This window comes from Sminthopsis crassicaudata, chromosome 1 (genome assembly GCF_048593235.1).
Source record: "Sminthopsis crassicaudata isolate SCR6 chromosome 1, ASM4859323v1, whole genome shotgun sequence".
Classification (NCBI taxonomy): domain Eukaryota; kingdom Metazoa; phylum Chordata; class Mammalia; order Dasyuromorphia; family Dasyuridae; genus Sminthopsis; species Sminthopsis crassicaudata.
Window position 1 is genome coordinate 418,413,798 of NC_133617.1, and position 16,963 is coordinate 418,430,760.

Consider the following 16,963-nt stretch of genomic DNA (forward strand, 5'->3'; position numbering starts at 1 on the left):
TAGCTGATCCCTTGTGACCCTGGCTCACTATAATATTGAGCTTAAGCCTGGTAGCTCTGAACTGATATGAGCTCTGTCTCTGGGCTTCAGCACATAATTCAGCATTGATTAGGAGAAGACCCACAGAGGTGAAAATCAGCCCAAATTGGAACTAAAGGTTAGGGTTTTGAAGATATTAGAGTAAGATTGAGTCTATGAAGAACCCCTGCACTTCAGCGTGAGGCAAGATCAAAAGATCCACTGTCCAGTGTAGGTAGGAAGACAGACAGACAGACAGATAGACAGACCACACAAACCAACCAATATGTAAATAAATGAACGAATGCATAGTTAAGTACGTGAAAGAATCAACATGTGAATAGGTAAATAAATGAATAAAGTTGAGACCCTAACCCTTTTGTCATCAGAAGTATTGTATTTCCCTTCTTCTTTTCTCTCCCTCTCCCTAACTTTTCCTACCAGGACTCTTAGGGAAGAGAGAGTCAGAATAATTACAAAGGCAACATAAATATAGAAGGGCTGCAGGAAATCAAGAGTCTGGACTCCCAAACAACAGAGACTTCCATGAAGATAACCCATGATTTGCTCCTGCTGCTGTTCCATGAAGTATCCCCAGCCTGTGTTATTCTTGTAGCAGATAACCAATATTGGGAAGACTAGGCTATTGATTCACTGCAGAGAAACGCACTGGCTCTTGAGCTGTATTTTCCATCATTTACCATCATCTGAAAGGATGGCCCTGCTACTCTGTGATATACTACCATTTGAGAACACACAGAATTGTTAGAATGCAAGGGAACCTAAAAATGGTCTAGTCCAATCTTCTCATCTAATAGATGCTAATTAGCTAGGAAGACCTCACATCTAGAAGTCACTTTACCTCTCTCTGTTTCCTCATCTGTAAAATGGGGGTGAAATAGCATTTCTTAGGGTTGTTGCAAGGCTAAAAACCTTAAAGTACTCTTTAAATACTGTTATTATTACAGGAGGTTACTGAGGAAACTGAGGTTCAGAAGAGGTTCAGAAAGAAGTGATTGATCAAGATCACACTGAGATAAAAGCAACGGAACAGGGATTTTAAATTCTATCTTGTGACTCCTAAGCCATTGTTCTATCTAATGACACTGACCTCCTTTCTAATTTATTTCCTTTTTCTCCCACCCCACTTTAAGATCTGAGTTTCAGGGGCCTTGCTGAAAAATATAGTTAGTAATAGAATTTTCTAACACAGACCAAGAAGGCCAAGCTAGGAGTGTCTCTGATTCCTCTCAGGAAAAGATTTTTATTTTTAAATCATCACATCCAGAATCCTATAAATTACCAAAGAGAATGAGAGCTTTAAAAAATGTTTTACTACTGTGAGATAATTTATATCATTTCTTGCTACCTATTGATGGGACCAGGTGGTTTAAAAGTGGTCAGTGGCTGGCTCCAGCTGAATGTTACTAAATGGCACTTGGCTCACTTAATGAGAGAGTCCCAGTTCTGAGGTTATTTTAAAATTACATTTTGCTCTAAGTGTAATTTCTTTCTTCCTTCTATCTTGTTCAGTGGGAGATCTATGATGCATATATGGAAGATCTGGAGAAGCAAGAAAAATCCAAGGAGAAGGAGAAGGGGAAAGGCCCAGTGGCTAAAAAAGTTGGGAAGATGAGGGAGAGGAAGAAAGCATCTATGGAATCCCAGGTGCTGTGGCAGTACTCAGATCCTTCCATCCTTTCCTGATGCTTTTCACTTTGTCTTTTTCTCCTTTGGTAGAACTATGTCCAAAAAGGAGATACTGGGGCAGACACAGACAAAACAACCAACCAAACTAATCTGATTAATTATTGGCCACCTGGGCCCTAGACCAAGCCTCCATTGGTGATCATTTGGGTCCTGATTGACTCAAATTGAATGTAAATAGCAGTCAGAAACCCCGAGAGTCTTTCTCTCTCAGATTCATTCATTCATTTATTTATTCATTTAGATTTTTTTTGGACTAGGTGAAAGAGGAGATTCTTTGCCTCAATTGCTTAATCACCAAATGGGTACAGCCTCAGACAAACTGAGACCTGTTGAAGACCTAAGTTTAAAAAAGCAAAGGTCTCCCATGACATCCAGAGTTATCTCTAGTTGTCCTGATCTACTCCTTGCCCCTGGACCCAGAGGGATCTGGAGGGGAAAGTGAGGCAGGTGACCTTGCCCAGCCCTCTCTTACTCAAATCCAATTCACTTGCATGTCATGGTATCACCTCTATGATGTCACAGACCTCTTCAAGAACAAAGATTAAGCAACAACCTGTTAGAGGCCCACTCTGTGGACCCAATTGGTTTTTTCTTATTGAATGAACCCTTTAATCTGAATTGTGAAGCCAAAGGAGAAAGAATAGGAAAAGGAATGCAGATGCTGGAACAAAGGGCCCAGAAGCAATAGCGTCCCGCTCAACATGGGTAGCCAAGCTGGCTTGGGGCCTGAAGTTTAGTAAGAGGAGAAAAAGGGAAGAGCCCTGCAATAGAAAACTAAATCTACTTCATGGACTCTGAGAGTAGGAGCTCATGGCCCTAGAGACTGACTATGCTCTACTCAAGGACTAAGATTCTAGGCAGGATCCTAACTTCCTTTAAATCTTTAGGGATTAGTTTTTGAATACATTTTACTAAAGGAAAAGTTTTGGAAATAAGATTAGCAATACTTTTTTAAATGCCCTTCCATGAAGAAAGCCACAGAGAGACATATACTTACTCCAATGTTCTACTTTTTGGAATTCCATCAGAAGGGGACAGGTGTTGGGGCCAGCAGGGATTTATAACTATGTAGAACAAGAGGGCAGAACAGAGTAATCAGTCAATCCCATTGGAGTGGCCCAGAGACCCTGTACCCAGAGCCAGGAGTAAGTAGAGACTCCCCTAAAGTGAGAACGGCAATGAAGGATACATTTTATAAATTTGCATGTTTAATTCCAGATCACTTAATATTTTGTTCAATTTAATTTGTGGAAAATTAACTTGCATATGTTTCAGTGAAGCTCTAGTACCTAGCACATTGCCTGGCATATAGTAGGTGCTTAACAAATATTCCTTGATTAAAGACTCAAAGCTCAATTATATGTGTAGGGGATTGTCATAGTCCTTGCTGTGTCTAAGGCCCCTTTTCTCTGCATTTGGAGACTGTTCAGTAGAATAGCTGCTGTCTGCCTGTAGTGGTGACATTTATTGTGATATTGAAGCTTTCTCAATAGTCTTTACTGATGGCCTTCAATTCCAGTTTATTTACTGTTGATTTCTGAGTGTTTGGGAGAGATTTGGAATATATTAAGAGAGCAAATGGGGGTGATTTGGGGCTTTAAGATGGGTTCTTGCCATCCCTTATTTAAATTCTCTTTTCTACTTAATCATTGCTAACTAATCATCCAGCTATACATTATTCTCTTGATAACTGGGACATAGAAAGCTGGAGTTGTTTTTGGCAATCTTTGTGACTGAACTCCTTTCAGAAAGTCTGGGCTAATGACCTGGTAATTGTGTTTCTGGCTTCCCAATGAAAAGTAAAGTGCTTAGATAGCCATCAACAAAGAGACTTAACAGCACTTACCTGTTTCTTGACAGCCTTTATTTGGTCTGCTGATGAGCAGTGTACTTGTAGTTTTCAATAAACTGATATAGAAACAAGGTCAAGGAAAGAAATGCTGGGTCCCCTTACTTAGAAAAATACTCTTCAAAAAAAATTAAAAAAAAAAAAAAGAAAAAAGAAAAATACTCTTCAGTGCAACAAACACTGCCACTATTATCAACACCTAGAAACATTGTTGAGCACCTAGGTTAATGCAATGCTTTTGAATTATTCTTTTTAAAATTTTTTATTCATTTTAAACTTAAATTAAAATAGGAAAAGAAAAAAAAGAACATTGCCATTTGTACAGCAGAACATAAAAGAGGGTTCAAAGTATAAAGCAATAAATTTCCATTTCAAAAAAGCTTAAATAATAAATACTACACATTGTGTTCAGAGCTGTCCATATTCTCTTTGTTTCCCAGTTTTCTTTTATTTTCTGCTGTACACTTTTTATTTTTTTTCCCATTCCTTCTTCCCCAAGAAGGCTATAATTAAGTGAGGATGAACACACATACATATACATACAAACACATATGTTTACATATACATGTATGTATATTTGCACATATATATTGAATGATTCTACTGCAAAAGGGAAAATTATTGAATAAAAATAATATTCCCCAGAATATTTCATAAATTTCCAGAAGGCAAACAAAATTATTGTTATTAGTTAAATGTTTCAATTTGATTATAACAGCATATTAATTTTAAGTGAAATTAATGCTATAGCAGATAATTTGTTATGTTTATTTTAGAGTATTTTAGAGCCTCTTGCCTAATCATTTTATTCAGTCCTTTTCTGCCTACTTTATAGGATTCAAAGAAAAATTTTTATTATGTAACTATGTGTTTGCTTTTCTGATTATGATTTTTTAAAAAAATCATTTACTTGAAGTTAAATTGATGACCAGGAACACATCTCCCAAAGATCACTTCATCCCTATTGGGAATATATAATCTATGTTACAGTGATCCACTTCATTCTTCAGCTTACAGAAATGCCTTGGGACCAAAAATGGAAACTGATCCTTTCAACATCACAATACAGGCCTTTAGGGAAAGAGATATTTCTCAAATAAATGAGGGACTGAATGACCATACACCAACCTTCTAACATTAGAACATAGACTTCAGGACTTGCAGAAGTTTGTGGGAAAAGATAGGAACACATGTTTTATAAATTCATTTCTTTCTTTTTATCATTACCAACTATAGAATTAACAGAGGGAAAGGGACTAGTGTGTCAAACCCAGATGCAAGAGATCATTTCCTGCATGGATGCAGTTAATAGATTCAGCTAAGAGACCAGGAGCACCTGTTTCATAGAAGATTTGAAAAGGGAATAATTGGTTTCTTAAGCATTAACATTCTCTCTGGAATGATTATACATGCTGGAATGATCAGAATCATTCAGGTACAGGGTTTTGGCAGGACTTACAACTTACAACCATTCAGAATGGTATACAAATGAGATTACCTTTTTGATTGCCTTCCCCAGAATCATCAGTGGTCACTTTTTGCTAAGGAACAGAACCTAAACCCAAAATGAACTTAACATTTTGGAATTGTGGCCTTCAAATCTAGTATTTTCCTTTTTTTATCTTAGGTGTAAGAAGACTCAAAAGATAGGAGGATGCTAGATTATAGAGGGCTTTGAATGCCAAACAACATTTTGCATTTGATCTTGGAGGCAATTAGGGAGACATTAGATTTTATTGAGTAGGGGAGTGGAGTGGTCAGACCTATTTTAGGGAAATCCCTTTAATGACTGAATAGAGGATGGGATTGGAGTAGAAATGGATTTGAGATAGGAAACCTATCTCATCTCAAAGGTCTACTTTGTAATAGTCTAGGCACGGGATTTTATGGCAGTGTTGGAGGACAAAAAGGAATATATTCAAGACATATTACAAAGATAAAACTGACAGCAACAGATTATATATGGGGGATGAGCAGTGGAAAAGAGTTGAGGATGATACCTCTATTGCAATCCTGAGGAACTAGGAGGATGGTAGGAGGAGGAGCAGGGTTTAGGGAGAGAAAGATTGTTCCATTTTGGACACATTGAGTTTAAAATGTCTATTGGACATCCTATTCCATTAGTGGGAAAAACTTGGAAGCAGAGGAATTAGTTAGGAAACTATTACAATAGACCAGGTGATAGGTAATTAGAGCCTGAACTAGCTGTGTTGGCAGCATGAGTGGAAAGGAGGTAATGTGATGGATGCAAGAAATATTGCCAAGACAGAATCAACAGGACTTGGCAACTGCTTAGTTGGCAGGGGGCTAAAGGAAAGGAAAGAGGCAAAGATGACTCAAGTCTAATTGGTGGCTGGCTAAGAATGGTTGTGCCAGCAAGAGAAATAGGAACATGAAAGAGGGGGTCAGGTTAGGGGAGTGAGAGGGGTGGTGATGAGTTCAGACTCAGAAACATTGAGTTTGCCATATCACATACGTCCTCTCTTGTGATCTTCATCAGTCTCCCTTATGGTACCCGTTAGTTACACTATATTCATATTGTGTCTCCTCTGTCAGACTGTTTCTTTGGGGTAATTATTGTAATTTACATATCTTTGTATTATTTAGAATATCTTAAATATGACCAATAATTGATCAGCATTTATTAAATGAACCCATCTGAAAATGGAAACAATTAACCAAGTACCATTTTAATTGGAATGGTTTGTCACTAAAAGATAAATACTGGGGACAATTAGTTGGTAGAGTGGATAGAGCACCAGCCCTGAAGTCAGGAGGACCTAAGTTCAAATTTGCCCTCAGACATTTAACACTTTCTGGCTGTGTGACTCTGGGCAAGTCACTTAACCCCAATTGTCTCTGGGGGGGGGGAAAGATAAAAAAAGATAAATACTGATACTTTTATCACGACAAAATCAAGACATTTTATTTTTTCTTATATTTTCTGTTTTGATATAGCAATCGCTTCCCAATCAACACTCTGATACCTTCTACCAAAAAAGAATGATTTCTATTAGTAGTATATTCAAAAGATTCATTTTCAAAGCAACATATAATGAACTTTATTTACTTTTGGCAGGAAACCTAATATTAAAATCTTTACCTTGCAGGTTTTTTAAATGGCAAACTATCCAATATAGGTGGGGTGGTGTCTGAGCATCCTTCTACCAAACATAAGCTAACTTGTCTAAGAGTTAGGAATCAGCATTTCCATTAGCCTTTTTATATTCGATCAGACTCTATCCTTTTCCAATTGAGGCATGGGTGGTTATACAGATATGATCAGTATCATACCTCCTCTCTCTGCCTCTGCCTTTCACTTGGCTTGGTCCTGCCTTTCAGGCCTTCCATTCTCTGGGTTCAGAAGGGGGCGTAACCTTCAGAAAATATGAAGTAGATGAACTGTTACTCTTGGCACCTTCCCACTTTTCAATTTCCTGGATTTCCTTTCAACTGCAGCCTATGAGTGTCCAGTGTTCTTTTATTGTCTCCCAGTTACCCAGAGCTCAAGAACACTATATTCTATGTCCTTTTCTTCTATCAATGTTTCTTTTGCAGTTGTGATATAACTATCACTCAAATGTTGGTAATTTGTGGTTGCTTCCCATTTTAACCTTCCTAAGAGGATTTGGATTTTAATAGGTTAATTATGCCTTAATGCAAAGAATAGAGATCAAATGGGGACAGCAAGGGAAATTTCTGGATGAGAGAGATTTGGGAGCAGAAGGATTTTAATGGTTCAGAATTTCACTCCGCGTGTTGCTTTGTCATCCACCTGTTTGTAGACTGGCTCTCTATATTGAACTTCTTGTCTCTTGGGAAGTTCAATACCTTCTCTCTTTCTAAAAGTAGTGTAAATTTTTAAAAAGAAATATATGTGTATATATATATATATTTATATAAACATATATATTTATATATAATCTTAAATTTGAGAAGAGAAATGTCTTCTTCCTGTCCTATGGGGGTGGGGTGGGGAATAAAGTCTTTATTGAGAGGTTTTTGCCCAAGGAAACAGGGTAGATAAACCCATGTACAATATTTCAGTCACAACAAGGGAAATTAGATCTGGGTAGAAGAGATTTTGTTGTTGTTGTTGAGACAATTGGGGTTAAGTGACTTGCCCAGGGTCACACAGCTAGGAAGTGTTAAGTGTCTGAGGCTAGATTTGAACTCGGGTCCTCCTGACTTCAGGGTTGGTGCTCTATCCACTGCGCCACCTATGGGTAGATGAGATTTTGCAAAAGCAATTAAATTCTTTGTGGCAATGTGGAAGATGAATCTTGACTTGGTACCCAGGAGACCTGTGGAAAAGGGAGTTTGATTTCCAAGTTGTCCTAGCCATGGGAAACTCTGAAATACTTATTCAAGGAAATTTTGAAACAACCTTTTCAAAGAAGGTTCCTCTTAGCTGCCCATTGGTGTTTCAGGAAAAGGGGTCTTGATCATGTGGTAGCAAGAGAATTGCTTCATGTTGTGACCTCTTTCTCTTATTGGAAAGTATCCAGGGATTAAAAAAAAGTGATACCAGACAATCAGCTCAGCACTGAGCCTAGCACATAGTAGGTGCTTTGTAAAAATGCTAGTTGTCAGACTGATGGTCATCTAACACCTATGAATCTAGGAATCTCTTAATAGAAAAAGCCCCTTTTATCCCTGCTCAGAAGCCATAGAGAAAAGAAAACAAATTTTATGAGAATTTCATGACTTAAATAAAAAAAAAGAGAGAATTTCATGACACATTAAAATAATCAGAAATTGATACCATAAATTAAAAGTTGGAAATTTCTGGTGCACATAATCATGATATAAGATTGAATTCATATTTTGTAAACTTATGAATTTTATTTTGTATTTTTAAAAACATGATTCTGAGAAGGGGTCCATAGACTTCACCAGACTGTGAAAGAGGTTCAAGACACAAAATGGGGAAAAAATCACTACTTTAATGATATGAAATGTATCACTTAATGGACAACTTTTAGTGAAGAGCTTCTCTGTAGTTGGCTCAGCTGATCTCTGGGAGAATGAGATATAATCTGACACCAGACCTGGACGAAAAATCCTGCAACTGAGATCATATCTATACAGCATTTAATAGTGCCCAATACATTAAAAAGCACTTAATAAATACTTATTTCCTTCCCTTCCTTTTCCCATTCCAGCTTAATCATATGGCCTTAGTAGATTTTCAACTTCAGAACTCTAGGGTCACCTCCATGCCATAGTGAAACACTGGACAAGGACTTTCCTGAAGGAACTGTTGTATATGACTACTCAAAAAGTCCATTTTACAAGATTTATAGAGTAGCTCATTTCTTAGATGCCCTTCTTTTTTCCCCCCAAGTTAGCTTTCCTCTGGATCTGGCAAAACCTCCCAATTTCCACTGGAACAGACTGCTCTGCATCTCTTCCAACCTTGACTTCTATATTTATTCTCATGTCATCCTTGGCTTACTTTGTCAACCAATGTTTCTTGAGTATCTACCCTGTGCTTTACCCCACCCTAGTTGTTAGAGAAGAAGCAGAAAAGGCACATTCCCTGTTTTGCCACTCCTCTACTCAACCAATTCCTGCTCAGCTTCAGGGTAAATTATGAACTGTTTATTTTCTAACTGGGGAGAAAGCCTAAAGAAAATATACAAAGAGGAAAGTAGAAAACATTACAAGACAATATAAATGCTAGATTAAAATGATATAAGAATATGAGAAAGGAGGAGACAGATATAAAAAGTTTTCATGGAGAGAGTGGATTCTAAGCTAGTTCTAGAGGATGGAAATGTTTCTTTTTGGAGCTGTCTTAGCACTCTACAGAATAAGTCAGTGGTGAAAATTATCAAAACCTGCCATCTCTTTCTGACCACTTCCCTTTTCTCCCATGTGTATGTCTCAGCTGTATTCAATCCTGTTGTATTCTTGCTTATATAATGCTTACTTTTGAATTACAAGCTAAAGATGGAAGGCTGTAAAAGCTGTGAGATTAAGGCTCCAATTCACAGAGCATATGACTAAATGTCTCTAAGCATCTGACTTGATGATGAGGTGGATTCAGTTCTGTAAAGACGGTTCTGGGGTACTATGGATCTGGGATACAGAAGGAAGCTTAAATGATGCTATATAGATCAGAGGAGAGGCTGATCTGACCATGTCACTCCCCTACTCAATCAATTCCTACTAAGCTTTAGGATAAAATATGAAATGTCTAACTTTTAAAGCCTTAGACAACCTGGCTCCACTCTATCTCTCCAGCCTTATTGTGCATCATTCTCCTCCTCCCTATTTTGTGATCCAATCAAAAATTTCCCCCAATTACTCTAGCCACATTTATTTTTCCCTTTTCTGAATTCCTATAATATTGTCATCAGCACCATTCATTTTGACATTTATAGTTATTTCTTTCCATATGACTTTTCTCTGTATCAATACTGATATTTAATTCTCTTTCCCTCTCTTTTTCTCTCTGTCTATCCGTCTGTCTCTCCCTTTCGCTATGTTCCTTCTATGATATTCTTATTGCTCATCTCTGTGCCTTTCTACTGACTGCTTCCCAATGGAATTCATTCCTTATGTCTACTTTATGGAGTCTCTTGTTTTCCTTTAAGATTTTGCTCAGAAACTGTCTTCTACATGAAGTCTTTCTGATGCCCCCAACTGATAGTTCAATCTCTTCTCCTAAATGACTTCATATTTAACTACTTTGTGTGTGTATGTGTTCATTCATTAACTTTTTGTTGTGTATATGTGTAGATGTACTTATTATCTCCCCATTAGAATGTAAGTTCATTGTAAGGAGAGATCATTTTATTTTTTATATTTGTATGTAGTAGGCACTTAATAAATATTGATAGATTCATTGATTGCCCTTGAATGTTCTTGCTGCTGTCAAGATGAAAGGGTATGGGAACTTTAACAAGAATATTCAGAGGTGCCAAAGAGTTGAAAGGGAGCTGGTGTATGTGACAACTGAATTACAGTTGGTAATGAGAAGGGCATTGATGGGTTAGTGGACAAAGTAGTAAGAAAGGGCATTTGGTGAGAGTGAGTGAAGGAAAGAGATCTGTTGAGACTATGCTGTTGGAAAAAGCACCCAGTTACAATTCTTTAGTATTAGGTATCCTCTTCTTGTTTAGAGACTACATAGTGTGAGGATACTTTCCTAAATGTTTCTTGGTTCAGGCTGTGGTCACAGCTGCTTTAGAGATTACACACAGCAGAACTGGGAAGGTAAGTAATGAAACTATGATCAGTTCCAGCCTAATGCTGCTGATCTGAATGATACCAGTTGAGCCTAATCCCAATCTCATATTCTAAGAGGAAAATGTTTAGAAATTATTATGAATAATAGTATAATAATAAGATAGCCCCTTACTAATACTATCTGTTATTTTTTTTTCTTTCCTACAGAGTGATGACATAACCAAGGTGGCCCAAGCAGCCAAAATAGTGGAACGGATGGTCAATCAGAACACATATGATGATATTGCCCAAGGTATGGCACTTATTGAAAGAGTGTATGGCTCTTGTTTTTAGGAATACTCACATTTCATGTCAGCAAATGAGTACTGAGTACCTTCTGGATAATTGCCCCATGTTAGACATTGTAAAGTAAGGAAAAGAAAGACAGAGCACCAGCCCTCAAGAGTTTATGATATCTTTGTCATTGAGAAGCAAGAGAGAGAGAGAGAAAGAGATAGATAAATAGATACTGATATAGAGAAAATTATATAAGAAGAAATAATTATACATGTCAACATGAATAGTACTTATGAGAAAATCATAGGGATTCAGAGAAGGATAGATGCAGTTAATTAGGGAAGATATTACTAAATCTTGAAAAAACAGAAGAGAAAAACTCATTGGATCTTAGACTTGGAAATGGAAGGAAATTCAAAGATCACCTAGTCCAGCCTTCTCATTTTATAGATAAGAAAATTGAGGCCTATGGAAATTGAATGACCTACCAAAAGTTACACAGTAAGTCATGACTTACTGCCTCACTGTCCAGATCTTCTGTAGCTGGATACCATCAGTGAACCAGAAGACTATCATGAACAGAGACTTGAAGAGAAGCATGACATAATGTGTATGAACAGTGATGTTTGGCCAGCAGAAGTATAAAGGTCATATAGTGGAAAGGTTAGGGATATCCTGAAGCATAGTAAAAATTAGAAACCTTGAAGCACATTTCAGAGATGAATGGCAAATTGAGAATGCTTATGATTGTTCCTCCAGGATGTTGTTATTAAGTAACTCAGTAACGACTTAATTATTAATTTAAATAAGTTTTTAATGATATTTTCTGTTTCTTTGCACCATCATGGTCATCTCATGTATCTCTCCCTCTGACTTCCAGGAAGCCGTTCCATATAACAATGAGTATTTTTTTTTTCCCCTGAGGCAATTGAGGGGGAAGAGAAGGGTTGGAAAAAAGCTTCATGAAAGAGTTGACATCTGAGTTGGACCTGGAAGGGAATCTGAAAAAAAAAAAAAAAAAAAATTTTTTTTGGGGGGGGAGTTGCGGCAATTGAGGTTAAGTGATTTGCCCAGGGTCACATAGCCAGGAAGTGTTAAGTGTCTGAGGTCACATTTGAACTCAGGTCCTCCTGACTTCAGGGTAGGTGCTCTATCTGCCACCTAGCGGCTCCAAAGAGTATTTTTAGAGGAAAAAAGTCAGATAGCAGACCAAAACACTGAGAAAATCTGAAAACATGCAATGTTGAACACCTGTGACTTCCCACCTCCATCAACAGATAGGTTGGAGGTATTCTCAAATCTATTCATTCAAGTCCTGCTTTACCTTTAGACTTTTGTTACACTTACTTTTGATTTTTTAGTGTGTAATTCTTTCCATTTACATTGTTGTAGTTCCAGTGTATGTGTGTTGTTTCTTGGCTCTGCTTATTTCATTTTGCACCAGTTCTTTAAGACCCTTCCATGCTTCTCTGCATTTATCATACACATTATTTCTTACAGCACAATAATATTATGTTATATTGTATCCTATGATTTGTTTTGCCATTCCCTGATTGATGGACATCTATCTTTTTTCCAATTTTTAAAACATGCTGATGCAAATATTTTGCAGTGTATGGAGATTTTCTTCTTAGTGATGGCTTCTTTGGGATACAAACCTACTAATAGAGTCTCTGGTTCAAAGAATTTAGACATTTTGGACACTTTATCTACATATTTCAAAACTGCTTTCCAAAATGACTATACCATTTCATAGCTCCACCAGCAATGTATATTAGTGAGCCTCTTATATAATCCTTTCCAACACTGAATGCTATTGTTTTTTTGTCATTTTTGTCAATTTCAGGGTGTAAGATGAAATTTTAGGATTGTTTTGATTTGCAATTTTCTTAATATTAGTGATTTGGAACATTTTTCATGTGATTATGAATATTTTACAAGTCTTCTAAGAACCATTTGTTGACTAATGAAGAATGAGTATTGGAGATATATATTTATACACACACCTATACATATATACATATAATATACATAATATACATACATACATAATACATATATATATATATACACTTTGTTTATATCAATATTAAACCCTTATTAGAGAAATTTGATATGAAAATTTTTCCCATTCCCCCACCTAAGTGTAAGTTTTGTCTGTTCGGAAGATTTCAAGTAATCAAAGTCATTTATTTTATCTGATAATTGTTTTTTAGTTTGATTATGAATACATCTCCTACCCATAGCTGTGAAAGCTATATGATCTATTTTTTCTTCTAATTTTTAAAAGATCTTTAATATTAAGAATGTGTATCCAGTTAGAATATATTATGGAATATTGTTAGGATTACTAAGTGAGAACTGAGGTTTTCTGGACAATTACAAGGTGAGAACTCAGGTTGACTTGATAGAGGGGGCAAGCTCATTGGCTGGGGTGGTTCTTCCCAGAAGCCCTTGCATTATCCCACGCCCATTCTCTGGGAGGATAAAAAGAGACAGCACTGGGCGCAGAGAGAAGATCGGCCTGGAGAAGGATAAGAGCTGGAGGAGATTCAGAGCCAGGATTCAAGAAGAAAGACTCTGCATTGCATCAGGCTTGACGGGGCTCTCTGCAGGAAGGGAAGTCACTTCTAAGGACAAGAGTTAACAGCAACTGCCTGGAGACAACGGTTCGTTACAGGAAGAAGAATCTGTCTGAGAGATTTGAGTAGACACAGCAGATCTCTTCCCAGAGAGCGATCCAGCAGCTTCTGGAGACGACAGCTCGTTACAATTGGCGTCCACACGTGGGGCAAGGACTTTTGCTTATTCTGACAAGAGGAGCTAGACCAGACCTTCGCAATTTGGCGCCCGAACAGGGACAGACACGGTCTTGATTCCAGTGGAAAAGCCTCCCATCCAGATCTCAGTCTCTCTGACCCAGAACCGTGAGTAACAAGGAAACTTCGTTAAAGATTAAGTGAGCGTGCTAATAGATAAATAAGGAACTTAACTTGTTAAGGGCTAAACCAGGAATCTCTTATAGTGAAATGGGGCAAACACCTTCTGTTCAAGGAAAATGTTTAGAGAGCATCATCAAGGTTATGAAAAGCCAAGGATTGATTATAATTTTAGAGGAGATTACTGAACTTTTAAGAACTGTGAAGGTCATATGTCCTTCTTTTTCTCTGGAAAAAGAATTGGATCCAGATGAATGGAAATTAGTAGGAGAGCAATTAGGTGAACACTACAATTGCCTTTGTGACATTTTACCCTTTGGTTCCAGACCAAACTCAGTTTCCAAAGATACAATTCATACCTACAATTTAATCCAAATGGCTTTAAAAAATGCTATTCTAAAGGAAGAGATGAAGGAGCAAAATGGGGAGGTGTCAACTAAACTAGGTGAAAAGGATGAATCAGATAACAATGAAGTTAAGTACAATTCTGAGCAACAGCAACAGGAGCACCTCCCATCTCCTCCCTCAATTAACCCTTCATGGGTGGAGCAAGAAGGAGGAGAGGAAGAGGCAGAAACACAAACAGAATTGTCTGTGAAGCAGTCTAAGCCTATGACAAGATTAGAAAAAGCATTGGTTAAAGCTAAAAAAGAAGGACAGGATATAAGTGATTTTATACATGCATATCCTGTGATTGAAGAGATTGACTCTGTAGGCCATAAAAGGAGAAGATATGCACCTTTAGATTTGAATAAAATTAAGGATTTGAAAAAAGGTTGTACCCTTTATGGGGCTACATCAGCTTATGTCAAAATGTTACTAGATGGTTTGTCTTATGAAGTCCTAACCCCGAATGATTGGAAATCCATAGCAAGGACATGTCTGGAACCTGGAGAAAATTTATTATGGCTTGCGGAATTTCATGAATTATGTAAAATTCAAGTCAGATGCAATTTGGAAATAGGAGTTAACACACAATTCACTTTTGAGCACTTAGCTGGTGAAGGTCAGTATGGAGAGAATTCGGAACAGATTAATTATACCATGACAATATATGAACAAATTGCTAAGGCTGCAATAAAAGCTTGGGGTGTCCTTCCTGGACAGAAAGATCGTGGAGAGGCTTTCACTAAAATACAGCAAGGTCCCAATGAACCTTTTGCAGATTTTGTGGGACGTTTGCAAACTGCTGTTAAAAGAACTATTGGAGAAAATTCAGCTACAGAAATAATGACCAGACATCTGGCTAAGGAAAATGCCAATGAGATTTGCAAAAGAATTATATGGGGATTAGACAAAGATGCTCCTTTAGAGGAGATCATAAGACGCTGTGCTACAGTGGGAACAAATGCTTTTTACACCCGGACAATGATGAATGTGGAAAGACAGGGTCCCTCCTGGCAAAGGCCTTCTAGAGAAACTCGGCGATGTTTTCAATGTGGAAAAATTGGGCATCTAAGAGCTCAGTGTAGATTTGGAGATACAGTGAGAAGACAGGGTGAAAGAAGACCTAAAACCCCATGTCCAAAATGCAACAGAGGATTCCATTGGGCATCAGAGTGTAGAATAATTCAGGGAAATGGGATGAGGGGCCCAGGTTCAGGGCCCCAGGCAAAAAAGACTTGGGGCATGATGGCAGCTGATGTTACACCCAAAGAACCTTTAGAAGGCCAGGTCTCTGATTTAATCAACCAGCAGAAAAGCAATCACATGGCAGAAAGGGATTACCTGATAAGTGAGCCAAAAGGCAATCAGATTGTAAAAATGGATTACACTTGGGGAGAATACAGGCCTTTTAAACCAACAGGGCTGTGTCCAGTGCAAACAACTCCAATGTAATTGCCAGATGATGAGAAGAGATTTAGAAAATGGTAAATAGAAGGTAATTAGATAGGTTAACTGCCTGGGAGAGAGGGTTTGCTTGTATTTCTTCAGCAGGAGAAGGAATCAGATGGGTGCCAACAAGTCATATTCGCCTTGTCCATCAGAGAAAGACAGAAAAAGAGAAAGCCCTCAAAATAAAGGAGAAGATCTAAGAAACATCTGACACTGAAAGAGCATGGATAATAAGAAGACTGTTAAAGAACTTTAAAAACCAGCAGGAATCATTGGACTTCCTCACACAAGATGAGACTAATGGACAATGGACTTATGGACATTTATAAATTTTCAATTTATGATTATGTTATATACTTCTAGCATGTGTTACGTTACTATGTTACTATGTGCTTATGTAATTTATGTAATTATCTGTAATACTTCCCATATTGATGGATTTATGTTTCAAGGTCATTTATGTAATTATCTGTAATACTTCCCATATTGATGGATTTATGTTTCAAGGTCATGACTGTCCTATGTTCTAAATCAAAAGAAAGGGGGAGATGTTAGGATTACTAAGTGAGAACTGAGGTTTTCTGGACAATTACAAGGTGAGAACTCAGGTTGACTTGATAGAGGGGGCAAGCTCATTGGCTGGGGTGGTTCTTCCCAGAAGCCCTTGCATTATCCCACGCCCATTCTCTGGGAGGATAAAAAGAGACAGCACTGGGCGCAGAGAGAAGATCGGCCTGGAGAAGGATAAGAGCTGGAGGAGATTCAGAGCCAGGATTCAAGAAGAAAGACTCTGCATTGCATCAGACTTGACGGGGCTCTCTGCAGGAAGGGAAGTCACTTCTAAGGACAAGAGTTAACAGCAACTGCCTGGAGACAACGGTTCGTTACAGGAAGAAGAATCTGTCTGAGAGATTTGAGTAGAAGACACAGCAGATCTCTTCCCAGAGAGAGATCCGGCAGCTTCTGGAGACGACAGCTCGTTACAGAATATGGTATAAAGTGCTGCTCTATTGAGTTCTATTCTTTCCTAATCTTCTCTAACTAGTCCCATATGGTTTTGATGACTGCTACTTAATATAGAGTAAGGTCTAGAAGTGCTGCTCCCCCTTTATCCCTATTTTTCATAATTTCTCTTAAT

General features: G+C 37.7%; 1 protein-coding gene across 1 annotated transcript in view; it reads left to right on the forward strand.

Moving 5' to 3' along the window:
- Positions 1-16,963, forward strand: part of DNAI1 (dynein axonemal intermediate chain 1) — a 264,230-nt gene that overhangs the window by 104,692 nt on the left and 142,575 nt on the right. Inside the window, exons 9-10 of the mRNA XM_074280236.1 lie at positions 1,552-1,686; positions 10,982-11,066. Coding sequence (XP_074136337.1) covers positions 1,552-1,686; positions 10,982-11,066 — 220 coding nt within the window. The remainder of the gene's footprint in view (positions 1-1,551; positions 1,687-10,981; positions 11,067-16,963) is intronic.